This window comes from Mustela nigripes, chromosome 3, assembly GCF_022355385.1.
Source record: "Mustela nigripes isolate SB6536 chromosome 3, MUSNIG.SB6536, whole genome shotgun sequence".
In the NCBI taxonomy this organism is placed as follows: Eukaryota; Metazoa; Chordata; class Mammalia; order Carnivora; family Mustelidae; genus Mustela; species Mustela nigripes.
In genome coordinates, this window is record NC_081559.1 from 37,505,971 (window position 1) to 37,518,816 (window position 12,846).

A 12,846-nucleotide genomic window follows, 5' to 3' on the forward strand; every position below is an offset into this window, starting at 1 on the left:
CTTTCAAAGACACTGTTAAGAAAATGAAAAGACAAGGGGCCCCTGGGTGACTCAGTCCATTGAGCATCTGACTCTTGGTTTTAGCTCAGGTCATGATCTCATGGGTCATTATCTCATGGGTTGGGAGATCGCCTAGGGCTCAGCCCCCAGTAGGAAGTCTCCTTGGGGGTTCTCTCCCTCTGCCCTCCCCCGTCCCCACTCATACTGACTCTCTCTCACTAAAATAAATAGATCTTTTTTAAAAAAGAAAATGAAAAGACAAGCCACAGATTAGGAGAAAATATTTGCCAGTCATATATCAAATCAAGGCTTTACACCCAAAACACTGATAGAACTCTTACAACTCATTTGAACAGACACTTCATCAAGGAAGACATAAGCATAGCAACTAGTATATTTTTTTAAATGTTCCAAATCATTAGTCATTAGGAAAATGCAAATTAAAACCACAGTGTGATAACACTGCACACCTCTTAGAACAGCGAAAATCTTAAATCACCCACAAATCCAAGAACTGATAAGAATGCAAGCGACTGAAACTCACATTTGCTACCAATCGAAACGCACGATAGTACAGGCATCCTGGAAAGCAGTTTGGCTGCTTCTGATATAGTTGAACTTGCACTAACATGACCCAGCAATCCCACTCCTGAGCATTTACTCAAGGAAATGAAAATCATATGTCCACTTAAAGACCTGCACATGAACGTTTCTGGCAGCTTTGTGCTCAATTACCAAGAACTGGCAACCACCCAAATGCCATCGGTTGGTGAGAGACAATGGAATACTAGTTGGCAAGAGCCAAGAGACAAACTCTGGACATGCTCAACCACGAGGATCAATCTCAAGAGCATGATGTTAAGTAGAAGCAGCACACGTGTTGTGTGATTTTATTTGTATGATGTTATGGAAAAGGCAGAAGTATAAGGACAGGAATCAAACCAACAGCGGCTAGAGGAGGAGGCCAGGGATAGAGTTCACGACAAAGTGGTGTGAGTGGGGGGAGATGAGCCTTTCCTTTTCTTGATTATGTGGTAGTTACACAACTGTACGTCCAAAGTCATAGACCCGGAGGCTTAAAAGGGTGAATTTCACTGTATGTAAGTTATAAGTCAATGAAAAAAAAAAAAAAAAAAGATCTGGAAATCCTTTGTATGAGGAACAATAGGGGAGGTCTGTTTGAAGTTAGAGGTTTGGGTCTCTTTTCGTGGTTCCTATATAAAATCTTCCCTCTCTAAGGTAATACATAGGATATATTTAACACTTTGCCTCTTCTAATGCATTCCATGTTGCTTGGAAATTAAGCATGTGATTTTTCCTTAAATAACATATTCCCGAAATCTGACCTGAATGTGGGGGACTGACCACCCCCCTCCCTGGGTCATCCTTCCACTGGACAGAGATCAGCCCATTTGCTCCAGACCCTGGTTCTGATTTCCCATGAAAACCAGAACCAGGGGGCGCCTGGGTGGCTCAGTGGGTTAAGCCTCTTCCTTCAGCTCAGGTCATGATATCAGGGTCCTGGGATCGAGTCCCGCATCGGGCTCTCTGCTCAGCGGGGCGCTTGCTTCCTCCTCTCTCTCTCTCTGCCTGCCTCTCTGCCTACTTGTGATCTCTCTCTGTCAAATAAATAAATAAAATCTTTAAAAAAAAAAAAAAAAAACAGAACCAGTTTTTTCATCTCTTGTGATCACTTCCACCACTGAAGGCCTTCCACAAAGGAGGGAATTTCAATTTGCCTCTGAAACCCAGAAGTCATTACAAATGTTTCTTGAAATTAACTACAAGCAGCAGATAAGGGCCAACATCGCAATTCTGAAGGATGTGCTGGCTTTCAGGAACTGTGAGCAAAGATAGCAGACATCTTTCTCTTTTCAAGAGCCTTTGCTTTGAAGTACACTGATTTCATTTCTCCAATCCTCGCTCTTTTTCAAAAGCCTTCTGCCTTTTCTCTCTCTTTAAGAAAGAAAGACCTTAACACTGTAAAAACCCGAAGCATGTTCAAGAAAATGAAGACCGCCTGACCTGGAAGCTCTAGCCCTTCTTCCTCTCCCTGTCCCCTCGGGCACTCACGTTCAAAGTCATAAACATGGAGCAGTCTGGGACAATGCAGTAGGGTAATATTAAAACACTATACTCGAACCCAGATGCCAGGGCCCAGATCCCCCACTGGCACCTAGCCATGAAAACCCACCCCACGCCCAAGTAGTCATGAACTGGACAATCCTTTCCACTTTGCTAAAAATAGTTTATAGGGCCAGAGGGTGCACTCTGTGCAGGGGTTCCCCAAACTACTCCCCTTAACCCTTCCAACCATCCTATTTATGAGTGAGGAATCAGGGTTAAGAAACCTAAAAAGCTTGGCACTGGGAGGGATTCTAAACCTCTAAATTCCCACTCCAAGCCCTGACAGCCAGCATTTCCTCTCCCTACTGCCTCCCTAGAAACAGACGGTAACTACCGTGTCCAAACACATTCAACCAAGGTCTGATGAACAATGAAAAGATAGATTCTGTCCAGCCCGACCCCTGAGATGAAAGCGGTTTGAAGACAAGGGCTCTGTGTATCTGTCCATGTGTTTCCCGCAGCTTTCTGCCCTAGAGCCTGACTCTGGACACCCCTCAAGGAGAAGGGACCAGGAGGTAGAGAAAAGGGGGAGCAACGAGGCTCCGGCTCTAACTAAGTCAAATAAGAGAAAACAGGAAAGTAAACTCCTTCCACCAACATTTATGGAAACATTCAGAGATGATCTTCCTTTGTCAAGGGCCAGATTGCTATCTTCAGCTTTGGGGGCCATACTGTCCCGTCATAGTGACTCGACTTTGTCACCAGAGCCCCGACGTGGTGACAGACGATACTGAAATGTGTGGGTGAGGCTGTGATGAATAAAACCTTACTGATGGACATGGATATTTCAATTTCTTATAATTCCACACATCACAAAATATTGTACTCATTTTTATCTTTTTTCCAACCATTTAAAAATGTTAAAACTCAGCACCTGGGTGGCTGAGTTGGTTGCCCTTGACTCTTGATTTCAGCTCTGGTCGCAACCTCAGGGTTGTGGGGTCGAACTCCTTGTGGGGCTCTGCGCTGGCTGTGGAGCCTGCTTGAGCTTCTGTCTCTCCCCCCGCCCCTCTTCCATCCCTCACGCTCTCGCTAAATAAATAAATAAATGAATACTAAAACTAAAAAAGTTAAAACCATTCTTAGTTCTTGGCATGAAGGGGAGGGAAAAATACAATATGGGCTGTCCTTTGCCCACCCCTGCTTTAGTTCATCATTCAAGTATTGTTAAAAGGAAGCTTTATTAGAAAGATTAAAAGCCAAGGCTACTGCAAAGGGTTTACTGAAAACTATGGTGTGCTGCTCAGAACAGACCTGGCACCAGGGAAGTTATTAAACAGATTAAATCTGTCTTCCTGTGCCTTCCTGCTCCTAAACAGCACCCCTCCTCAAGCGCCTAGAACCCCCTCCTTGGTGCCCAGTGCCCTCGTGGTGTCCACAGCTGCACCCCACTGAAGCCCTGGTGTATTCAACAATATTTATGGAGCACCTACTGTTCGGGGCCCCTGCACTGGGTGCCCATCCCAGTCCTGTTTCCTGCTCTGCCCTCACTTACTCTGGAGAGCAGGGAAGGGCAATTCAGAGAAGACCCTCCACTTGAAGACAATGATCAAAGACTCACATCATGAAAGTTGTCTGAAGACAGGTTAGTGCTCAAATAAAGCAATGAATGATTCCATAGAAGGATAAACCATGAGTGCATGCTCCGTTCATATTGTTCTCTGGTCTTGACCCCCACTTGGTAAGTGGAGTACAAAGGAGGAACCAACAGAAGTGAATGCTGTGGGGTGTCACCACCAGAATCCAAGCCTTCTAGCATCTGAAACGTCACAACCAAAGAAATGAATCTCTACTGATGGAATTTTGGTTTCTTTGGAAGTCACATAGGAAAGGAATTTTTTTTTTTATCCAAGGGAAAGGACTTTCTAGGCCCCCCACTTTTGTAAAGAATGGCATAAAATAAATATTATTCCTATTATAGATGTGTGCAACATCTATAATAAACTACCTTTTTATTGGGTGTCTCTCAGGCTAGTCACTGAGACACTTTCCGAAGCTACAATAGCCTGCAAGGTTGGCCGCCGGACCCCATTTTTACAGATGAGAAAACCAAGTCACAAGACAATGAATTCCTCTCCAACGTACTCAGAGCTGGATTCCAATACACACTGGACTCTTTCCACCCATCAGGCTCCTTCATGGAGACTTCAAGTCCACTTTCAGATGCAAAACTCTGCCATTTGAAGAGGGCCAAGAAGGCCAGGATGCTCTTCTGGTGAGAATGACCAAGAGTAGGTGTGACTGTATTTGTTTTCTCTGCCACATGCTAGCCCCATGCTGGGCAGGTGGTGGGGACTATGGGGCCATGATGGGGCAGGGCGGAGGGGGAGGGAGCAGTAGCTAATGGGAGCTCCTCATGCTGATCATACAGTAGAATCACCTGGACAGCATTTAGAAAATCACCAGTGCCCAGGGCCCATCCCAGACCACTTCAGTGAGAATCTGGGAGACAAGGGGACAGTAGGATACAGGCATTCCCCTTTGCAAAAGCTCCCAGAGGATTCTAGAAGCCAAAAGGGCTGGACAGCAGTTGTAGGGGAGGGGAGACTCCAGAATGGAAGAAGGGGTAATTAAAAGAAATTCTGTCCACAAAACTTTGCTGTGTTATTAGATTTTCTCTTTGGGGGACAAGATTCCATAGTCCCAGCCACTGGATTAAGCAGTTTGGACCACAGCTGCCTACTGAATCACTAAGGAGATCTAAAAATACTACTTGGGCATTCTGTGTTCTGACTCAAATACCCTTCAGCTGCAGATAGGTTTTCTTTCCTGTTTGATGCTTATGAAGTATAGGCATAAACAAAACCATTTTGGAAGGTACCCTGTCACATGAGAAGCTTAAGCAAAGAGGCTAAAGACAGAATGCCTTTTTGTCAGGGGGCCAAGCTGAGGAAAGTGACGTTTCCTAAGAATGCACTAGATAAACAAAATAGGAAAATCACTTCAATTTAACAATACCAAGAAAAGCAACTGTTTCGTTTACTTAAATTGTTGCAGGATTTTAACAAGCTTTTCTCATTCATTTCAACGGAGAATGAAGTCATGGGGAATTTTCTGAGAAATTATTCATTTATTTCAGAATAAAAAAGAACTACAAATCTATCAAAATTTTAATATAAGGAACTGTTCCCTTTTTTATACTTCTGTTGTAACATAACTCATCCCAGTGGGGAGAAAAGGTTGAGTCTGTTCCTTGAAGAAAGACAATCTCAGACAGGAATAAAATGGCATAATCATATTCTTTTTTTTTTTTAAGATTTTATTTACTTATTTGACAGATGGAGATCACAAGTAGGAGAGAAGCAGGCAGAGAGATGGGACAAAGCAGGCTCCCTGCTGAGCAGAGAGCCCGATGCGGGGCTCGATCCCAGGACCCTGGGATCATGACCTGAGCTGAAGGCAGAGGCTTTAACCCACTGAGCCACCCAGGTGCCCCTGGCATAATCATATTCTATACAGAAATTTTATCATCCTTTTCTTGGTACACTTAGTATTTGTGCAATGCTTTACCGTTTTAAAAAATGTTTTAAAACTCCCATACTTCTTTCTACTTCTTGATAAACTTTACTGTAATCCCATTTGTGAATTTCATCTCTTCTATGAAGAAAATAAAGCAAACATATTAGTCCATTTTAGAGATATGAACACTGAGGTTCAAGGCTGTTTAATTACCTTCCCAAGGACACAAAAAGTTGACAGAACAGCCAGTGAAAGAAGCAGTCTCTTGACACTTCAGGTAACACATTGAACATTTTGCACACATCACCATGTGAGCTTGGGAATGAATATATGTGTGCCTGAGTTTGTGCGTGTGTGTGTGTGTGTGTGTGTGTGTGAGCCTATTTGTGCATGTGTGTGCAAAAAGTCCACTAGATTGATCCTGTGCAAAGAGCCAGAATTTTGTTGTTGTTGTTGCTTGTTAGCTAGCTTCCATCAAAAATGGATTCATCAGGGGCACCTGGGGGCTGCAGTCCATTAAGCAACTGACTTGATGTCAGCTCAGGTTGTGATCTCAGGGTCATGAGCCTGGAGCCCTGCCCTGGGCACCAGTGCTCAGCACAGAGTCTGCTTGAGTTTCTCTCCCCCTCTCCCTCTGCTCCTCCCCACCACTCTCTAAATAAATAAATAAATAGAATCTTTTTTTTTTTTTTATGGATTCATCAGAAGCAAAACCGTTGTTTCAAGTTAGCGTGTTTAATCAGAGGAGAGGATTATAGAATCAGCTTAGTGGGTAAAATTAACTTGCATAAAAAGCAGCTACGCAAGCAGCCTCTTTTTGCTCCAAGTGCAGAAACTGACACATTTTCATTATAATCCCAAAGGATAAGAGTCCTAGGAACAGGAGATGAAAAAAATAAACAGGTGTCTGACGGCTTGAATATTTGGCAATGGATTATTTCATTACCACAAGAAAGTTTTACAAGTAAAATCACACAAATTAAAATAATTTAAATAATTGCTACTTTGGCCCAAGAGAAGGAAGGAAAAGAAAAAGTCGGCCCAGAAGTAGCTGCCTCTGGTGCCTGCTTGCTTTCCCAAATGAACCCAAAAGGTGAGGAGAGCAGCCTCGATCTTTCTGAAGTTGGGAGTTTATTTCAAACCCACCAGAAATATTTGTATATCTTTTATTTAGTGCCCATTTGCTTGTCATCACGGGAACAAGAACTTCAGCTGGGACCCAGAATTCTAACCCTGAGGTGAAAGCCCTGCTTGGGGGTGGCACAGGGAAAATTTGCTGTGCCTTTGTCATTCCTGCGGCCCTTTGCCCCAGGTGAGCCGAGTGGTTCAATCTCCGTGTTTCAGAGCAAAACCAGTCTCAGAAATCCTTCGGTCTCCTTTTTACTGATGACAGTCAAAGAGGTTATAGCCCTTGCTTAAGGTCACACAGCGAACAAAGGGCCAGGGCTGGACTTTAAACTCTACAGCTCTGCATCAGACCAGCTACTTGGGGGCGCCTGGGTGGCTCAGTCAGTTGAGTGTCTGCCTTTGGCTCAGGTCATGATCCTGGAATTCCAGGACTGAGCCCCGCATGGGGCTTGCTGCTCAGCAGGGAGTCTGCTTCTCCCTCCATGCCTCACCCTGCCTGTGCTCTCCTTCACACTCTCTCAAATAAATAAAATCTTAAAAAACAAAAACCAAAAGGAACAGCTACTTGGTCAAATGCCAGCTCTACTACTGACTAGCTGTGTGACCTTGGGGCAGTCATTCAACTTTTCTACACGTCATCTACATAACAAGGACAGTGGCTACCAGTTGGTGCTACAATACCCAGCTTATCAGAGACTGTAAACAGTGGTGAATTATTTTGGTAAAGCCCCAAAACAGTGCTGGTGCATGACAAGTGCTTGAGAAAAGAGTTATCAGCCATCATCATCACCACCACCATCATCACCATCATCACCATCACCACCATCATTTCTCTGTGGGGTGGTTACCATATACATTTCAGAATCCATTGAATCGTGACTTACCATGTTTAAGTGTGAAAGAGGACTTAGAAAATATGTATTTTAAGTGTTGTATGATTTTCAGGGCAATCAAAATGTTTAATCTTAGACTGGTCATTCAGTCAAATGAGCTTCATTTCTACATTTGAGAGATGACACTCGCACTAGCTACCTCATACAGTTGGGTAATGAGCATATGAAATGTGTACAGAAGTTTAAAAAGAAAGAAAAAAGATAGCATTTATGGAGGAACTATGGGTGCTCAGTGATTTACAACACTTAATGAATGAAATCTTTCCAAAAATCCTGTTGTGAATATCCCACAGACAGGATGGGCAGCCACTCAAAATTTGGTTGGAATGTCAAGACTGAAAATGGCGCACACACACACACACACATCCCAGCAGGGTATGAAAAGGTTTCTTGCTCACATAATGGGGTTCTCTGGGGAGATCAGGCAGCTCCCAAATAGATCCCTGGTGGCTTAAGAGGGAAGGGAAAGGAACCGGCCTGGGGGCGTGGACAGGGAAGCTGCAGATGGGGGTGGGGCTAGGAGTGCATGGGCGGGGCTTGAACACATGGTCAGGGCTTACGTGTTGGAACCCCACCCCAACACCCAGGCTTTGCGATCAGCTTACTCGCATGTGGAGCGAAAGGCGAGAGGGAGAGGTGAGACTTAAACGCTGTCAACAGTCACACATCAAAAACCCAAATCAAACCCTTTCTTACAAACCCTGTATGGTAGATCTGGTTCTCAAAGATGAGGAAACTGAGGCTCGGTCAGTTTAGATCACCTGTCCCAGTAGGTTTAACTGTGGCTGCTCAACTTCAAATCCGCACATCCTGCCTTCACACCACACATCTCCCAAAGCCAGTGAGTTCCTGTCACCGTGCGCCACCAGAGCGCCGCCTGGATCCACCGGCTGGCCCCAAGTCAGTCAGCCGAGCACAGAGACTGCAAACAGCCTTAATCCATTTTAACCCTAACGAGTGATGTATGAGTTTCTTAATTTTCTCGAAAAAAAGAAAAGAAAGAAAGAAAAGGAAAGAGGATGGAAAGGAGAAGGGAGTTGAGGGAAATTGGAAGGGGAGGTGAACCATGAGAGACTATGGACTCTGAGAAACAACCTGAGGGTTTTGAAGGGGCAGGGGGTGGGAGGTTGGGGGAGCCAGGTGGTGGGTATTAAGGAGGGCACGGATTGCATGGAGCACTGGGTGTGGTGCAAAAACAATGAATACTGTTACCCTGAAAAAAATAAAAAAATAAAAGAAAGAAAGAAAGAAAAGGAAAGAGGAGAAAAAAAATAAAACTTCCGAGTTAGGTTCTATTGTTTCCATTGCTAACATTACTGTCTTTGCTATGGGGGGAGGGGTGGCACTTAAGGCTTCTCTTCACACACAGGTGAAATTCCATTTCCAATGTAGCCAGTGAGCATTATTAGGTTGTATTTCAGTAAGCACCAGTCTGCAATGGCTAACATCCATTCCCCTTATCTGTAATTGAGTGTGTGTAAGGGTTTTCCCCCCTCTCTTTATCTTCTCTACTGAGATTGCCTTCTTTTCCCCCCCACAGAAAACGAGAGTCCTACTCCAAGATCATGAAAGATTAAATTAAAATTATCAGGATTCAATTTTTTAGGGGTTATAAGTCTCTGACTCATCTCAGTTAAGCTCTTCTGGGGAACCACGCTAGATGAGGTTCCAAATTTGCTAAGCTTTACTGTTAGAATTAGACTTATTTCAGCTCCCTCTCCAATGAGGAGCTCAGAATACCGGCATTGCTTCTCCTCAGGAAGTCAGCACTCCACAGCTAACACTGCTGGAATGGGAGCTATACAAGAAACCCAAATCTGTTTTGAACCAGTTGGTGCTACAATATTTAGGTATCAGTTTGTGAGTCTTTTCTGGATGAATTACATGACACATCAAGTCACTACTTAGGACAAAAAAAAAAATTATGTTTCTCTATTAGTCATCTAGGAAACACTACAGAGTTCTCTCCCTTTCTTGAGGATTCCTTATAATTTTTGAGTCTCTTACACACACACACACAATCTCAGAGTTGGGTTAAATTCCCAATGTTCAGCTTTTCTTTCCCTTTACTTAAACTGAAGTACACACTAACCTGCCTTCTCCTGTCCATCCCCACTATCCTGAGTCTGAATCGACTATTTCTTTCAAGGATGTAATTCAGACATGTAAATATAACAGCAGTTCGATAGAAGCATTCAGGCAACTCATTTCTTCAGGAAAAGTCATATAAATCATCAATCAACAAGGGAAATAGTTAGCAAGATTTTGTCCTAATGGTTAGAAAGGCTCCCACAGCAAATTCCCCCAAAGAGTCATCACGCCCCAAATTCACCTGTAATGATCATATCACACACAATCGCATCATCATCATCATCCCCTTTGAGGAAATTAAAGCTTATTGGAACCAGTTAACAAAGAAGGGCACAACATTGAAAAGACAGATTCAGGCGGGTAATTTGCCCCTAAAGAAAAAAAAAAATTCTAGGAAATAGCAAACATTCTGGCTGTCAAGGTCAAGCTTCTCAATCCCAAATAGCTCTATTAAGAAAATATTAAAGCTTATCTCATCTCATGTGTGGCCTTTCTTCTCCTACAGAAAGACCGTTTGGGCATTCTCCAAGTAACTCTTGGAGCATTTTATAAAATGTTTATGAAACAAACTCCTCCACTCCAAAGGCATGAAAGAAAACATCTGATCCCAGATATGTTCCACATTCACCTGATTTAACTGAATAATTACAGAGAAGTTCATTATTTGCCCTTGCCCTGGAATAGACTTGGGGATTTTCTACCAGCACACACACTGCTACCGACTCGCCTATCTGAAAATGTTGATGTTATTAGGTTAATAGGTTTCACTGAGCTTTAGCATACTTGTAATCCATCCTCATTTATTATGTTCTGCCAAATTCTCTTGTAAATCCCAAATCCACGGGCGGCCGCTGGGCCATCTCCCATCCCTCGCGCCGCCCCACGCTTCCTCGAAGCTTCCCAGTGCCCTGCTCACGCCCTGCAAGCCCGACCCAAGCGTGCGCCTCGAAGAGCGGCCAGCCCGGAGCGCGACACACCGAGCCCCACGCACAATGTCCCCTCGAACGCCTCTGACTGTTGCAACACCCCCTCCTAAGCCCAGAAACGGCTGGTCGCAGGCTGCGGAAAGGCAGCTGCCCTTTCGGCCTCCAGCTGCCTGATCAGAGCCCTCAAGGCTGGAGGAAAGGAAAGAAAGTGTCCGACCACCTGGCACTGAGCCCGCCACCACCCGACTCCCACAACGCGCACCCTGACACACCCAGGGGCGAGCGGGACTGGGAGCAGGGGCCACTTGGACATTGAACGCGTCGCCGGGTACGCTCGGAGCTGGCTCTCCCGAGCTGCCCCGGCGAGCATGGCTTGGCCCGGGCCAGGAGGGGCGCGTCACTTGGTGGCCAGTGGTCGCGCCAGGAGTACCGGGGCTGGAGGGACGCGCGACCAGAGCCCCAGGCTGGCACGGCAGGAGAACTGGGTGGGCAGGGAAGAGGCACTTGGAAGGTCGGCCAGGGGTTCGTAACCACGCGCGCCGGGAGGCCAGATTCATCCCCTCCCCGGGGGAGGAGAAGCCGGTGTCAAGCATGCTGGATCCCCGCGCCGGGCAGCGCGCAGCGTCGGGCGGAGAGAAGCTGCTGGTCCCCGGCCTGCGTCCCGCCCCACGCCCGCCCGGTCCACTCACCTGGCAGTTGGCGCCAGAGACCCCGGCGGGGCAGGTGCAGCTGTAGCCGGGCTCGCCGGCAGGGGCTGGGGACTGCTGGTCGGGCGCCGGGTGCGGGGTGCACACGCCCCCGTTCTGACAGGGCTGCGCGGCGCACGGCCCGGGCGCGGGCAGGGGCGCGGCGGGCACCGGGCTGGCCAGGCAGCCGCCGCGGGGCCCCGCGCCAAGCAGCAGGAGCAGCAGGGCCGACGTGGGCAACAGCTGCGCACCGGGCGCCAGGGCGCGGCGGGGCGGCATGGCCGACCGAGTGGGCGCGGGAGCGGAAGCCGGAGCTGGGGCGCGGCGGCGGTGGCGGCGGGAGCGGCGGCGGTGGCGGCGAGGGCTGCTCCGCGGGGCCGGGCGCCTCCTGCAGCTGCTGGGATCCGCGGTTCCCGGGGCAACGGAGGGCGGGGCCTGAGGGGCGGGGCAAAGGGGGCGGGGCTCCGGGAGGAAGCCGGCTCGCGAGGAAAGGGGCGTGGGGACCCTTCCCCAGCCGAGTTGGGACGGGAGGAGCGCAAAGGTCGACCCCGGGCCCACAGGCTTGAGGGGTGCGGACAGAGTCGAAGGTGTATCCAAAAGGACCCCGAGGGGCTGCAGCGGCGGCGCGGGCCGGGCGGGGAGCTAGGCGGTGCTCGGGAAGCAGAGGTGGTGGAGGGGTCAACGCCGGCACGGGGAGGACTTTACGGGGCCCTCAGGTGCCGAGCGGCCGAGCGGAGGGCGGGGCGGCGCCGGCTCGCAGCAGCCGTCCGCGGCCTCTTGGCGCAGAATCGGTGGGACCGCTGCGGGGCCCGGCCTTACCTCATTCCCCGGGGCTACTCTTCCCCCCCTCCCGCAGCACGCCCCCGGCGCACACAGCCGGCTCGGCGCCGCCGCCGAACCCCGGAGCCCTGACGCCCGCTCATCCGCGGGGCTTGCTGGGAAAGGCCCTGGTGTGGGCTCGGCGGGCCCCGGACCCTTGTCCTTGGTGCTGACCGAGGAGTCTCCTTCCTCTCAGGCTCTTTCCCGAGGGCGGAGCCGGCCGTGCAACTCAGAAACGTCTGACTGTGGCGTTTGAGAGCTGGAAGAGACCTCAGGATCAGTGTCCAACCCTGTCGTTGAGCCGCCGAGGAAACTGAGGCCCAGACAGGCTGGACTGGAACCCAGTGGGTCACTTGACTCCCAGCCCAGAACGATGTCAGTCTTCTGCAAGAGCAGTTCAGAAGCGCAGGTTCGCAAAGGCCCTGCCAGGATTTACTACGGAGCTCTGTGTAGAAGAAACATCCACCGTGACCTACTTGGGGAAAGGGATGAGGTGGGGGGACTCTTCTAAACGTCCCGATTAGGCTGGCTTATGCTTTGACAGCCAAGGAGGTCCTTTTCCGTTGCATAAACGCAACCGGCTTTGTCTCCACCACCTGACCTTTCACAACCTCTAGGTATAGACTCCCAGGTACTAGTTAGCTTCTGTTTAAGGTGGCCTCGTGAGAAAAGAAAATGCGACTCTCGTGGATTGACAGTTGGGCAAATTTTTCTTTA

At 48.1% G+C, this 12,846-nt stretch overlaps 1 protein-coding gene across 1 annotated transcript in view; it reads right to left on the reverse strand.

The window, feature by feature from the left end:
* DNER (delta/notch like EGF repeat containing) overlaps positions 1-11,668 on the reverse strand; it is a 308,544-nt gene extending 296,876 nt beyond the window's left edge. Inside the window, exon 1 of the mRNA XM_059393655.1 lies at positions 11,314-11,668. Coding sequence (XP_059249638.1) covers positions 11,314-11,589 — 276 coding nt within the window. The 5' untranslated portion in view covers positions 11,590-11,668. The remainder of the gene's footprint in view (positions 1-11,313) is intronic.
* Between the last annotated feature and the right edge of the window lie 1,178 nt (positions 11,669-12,846).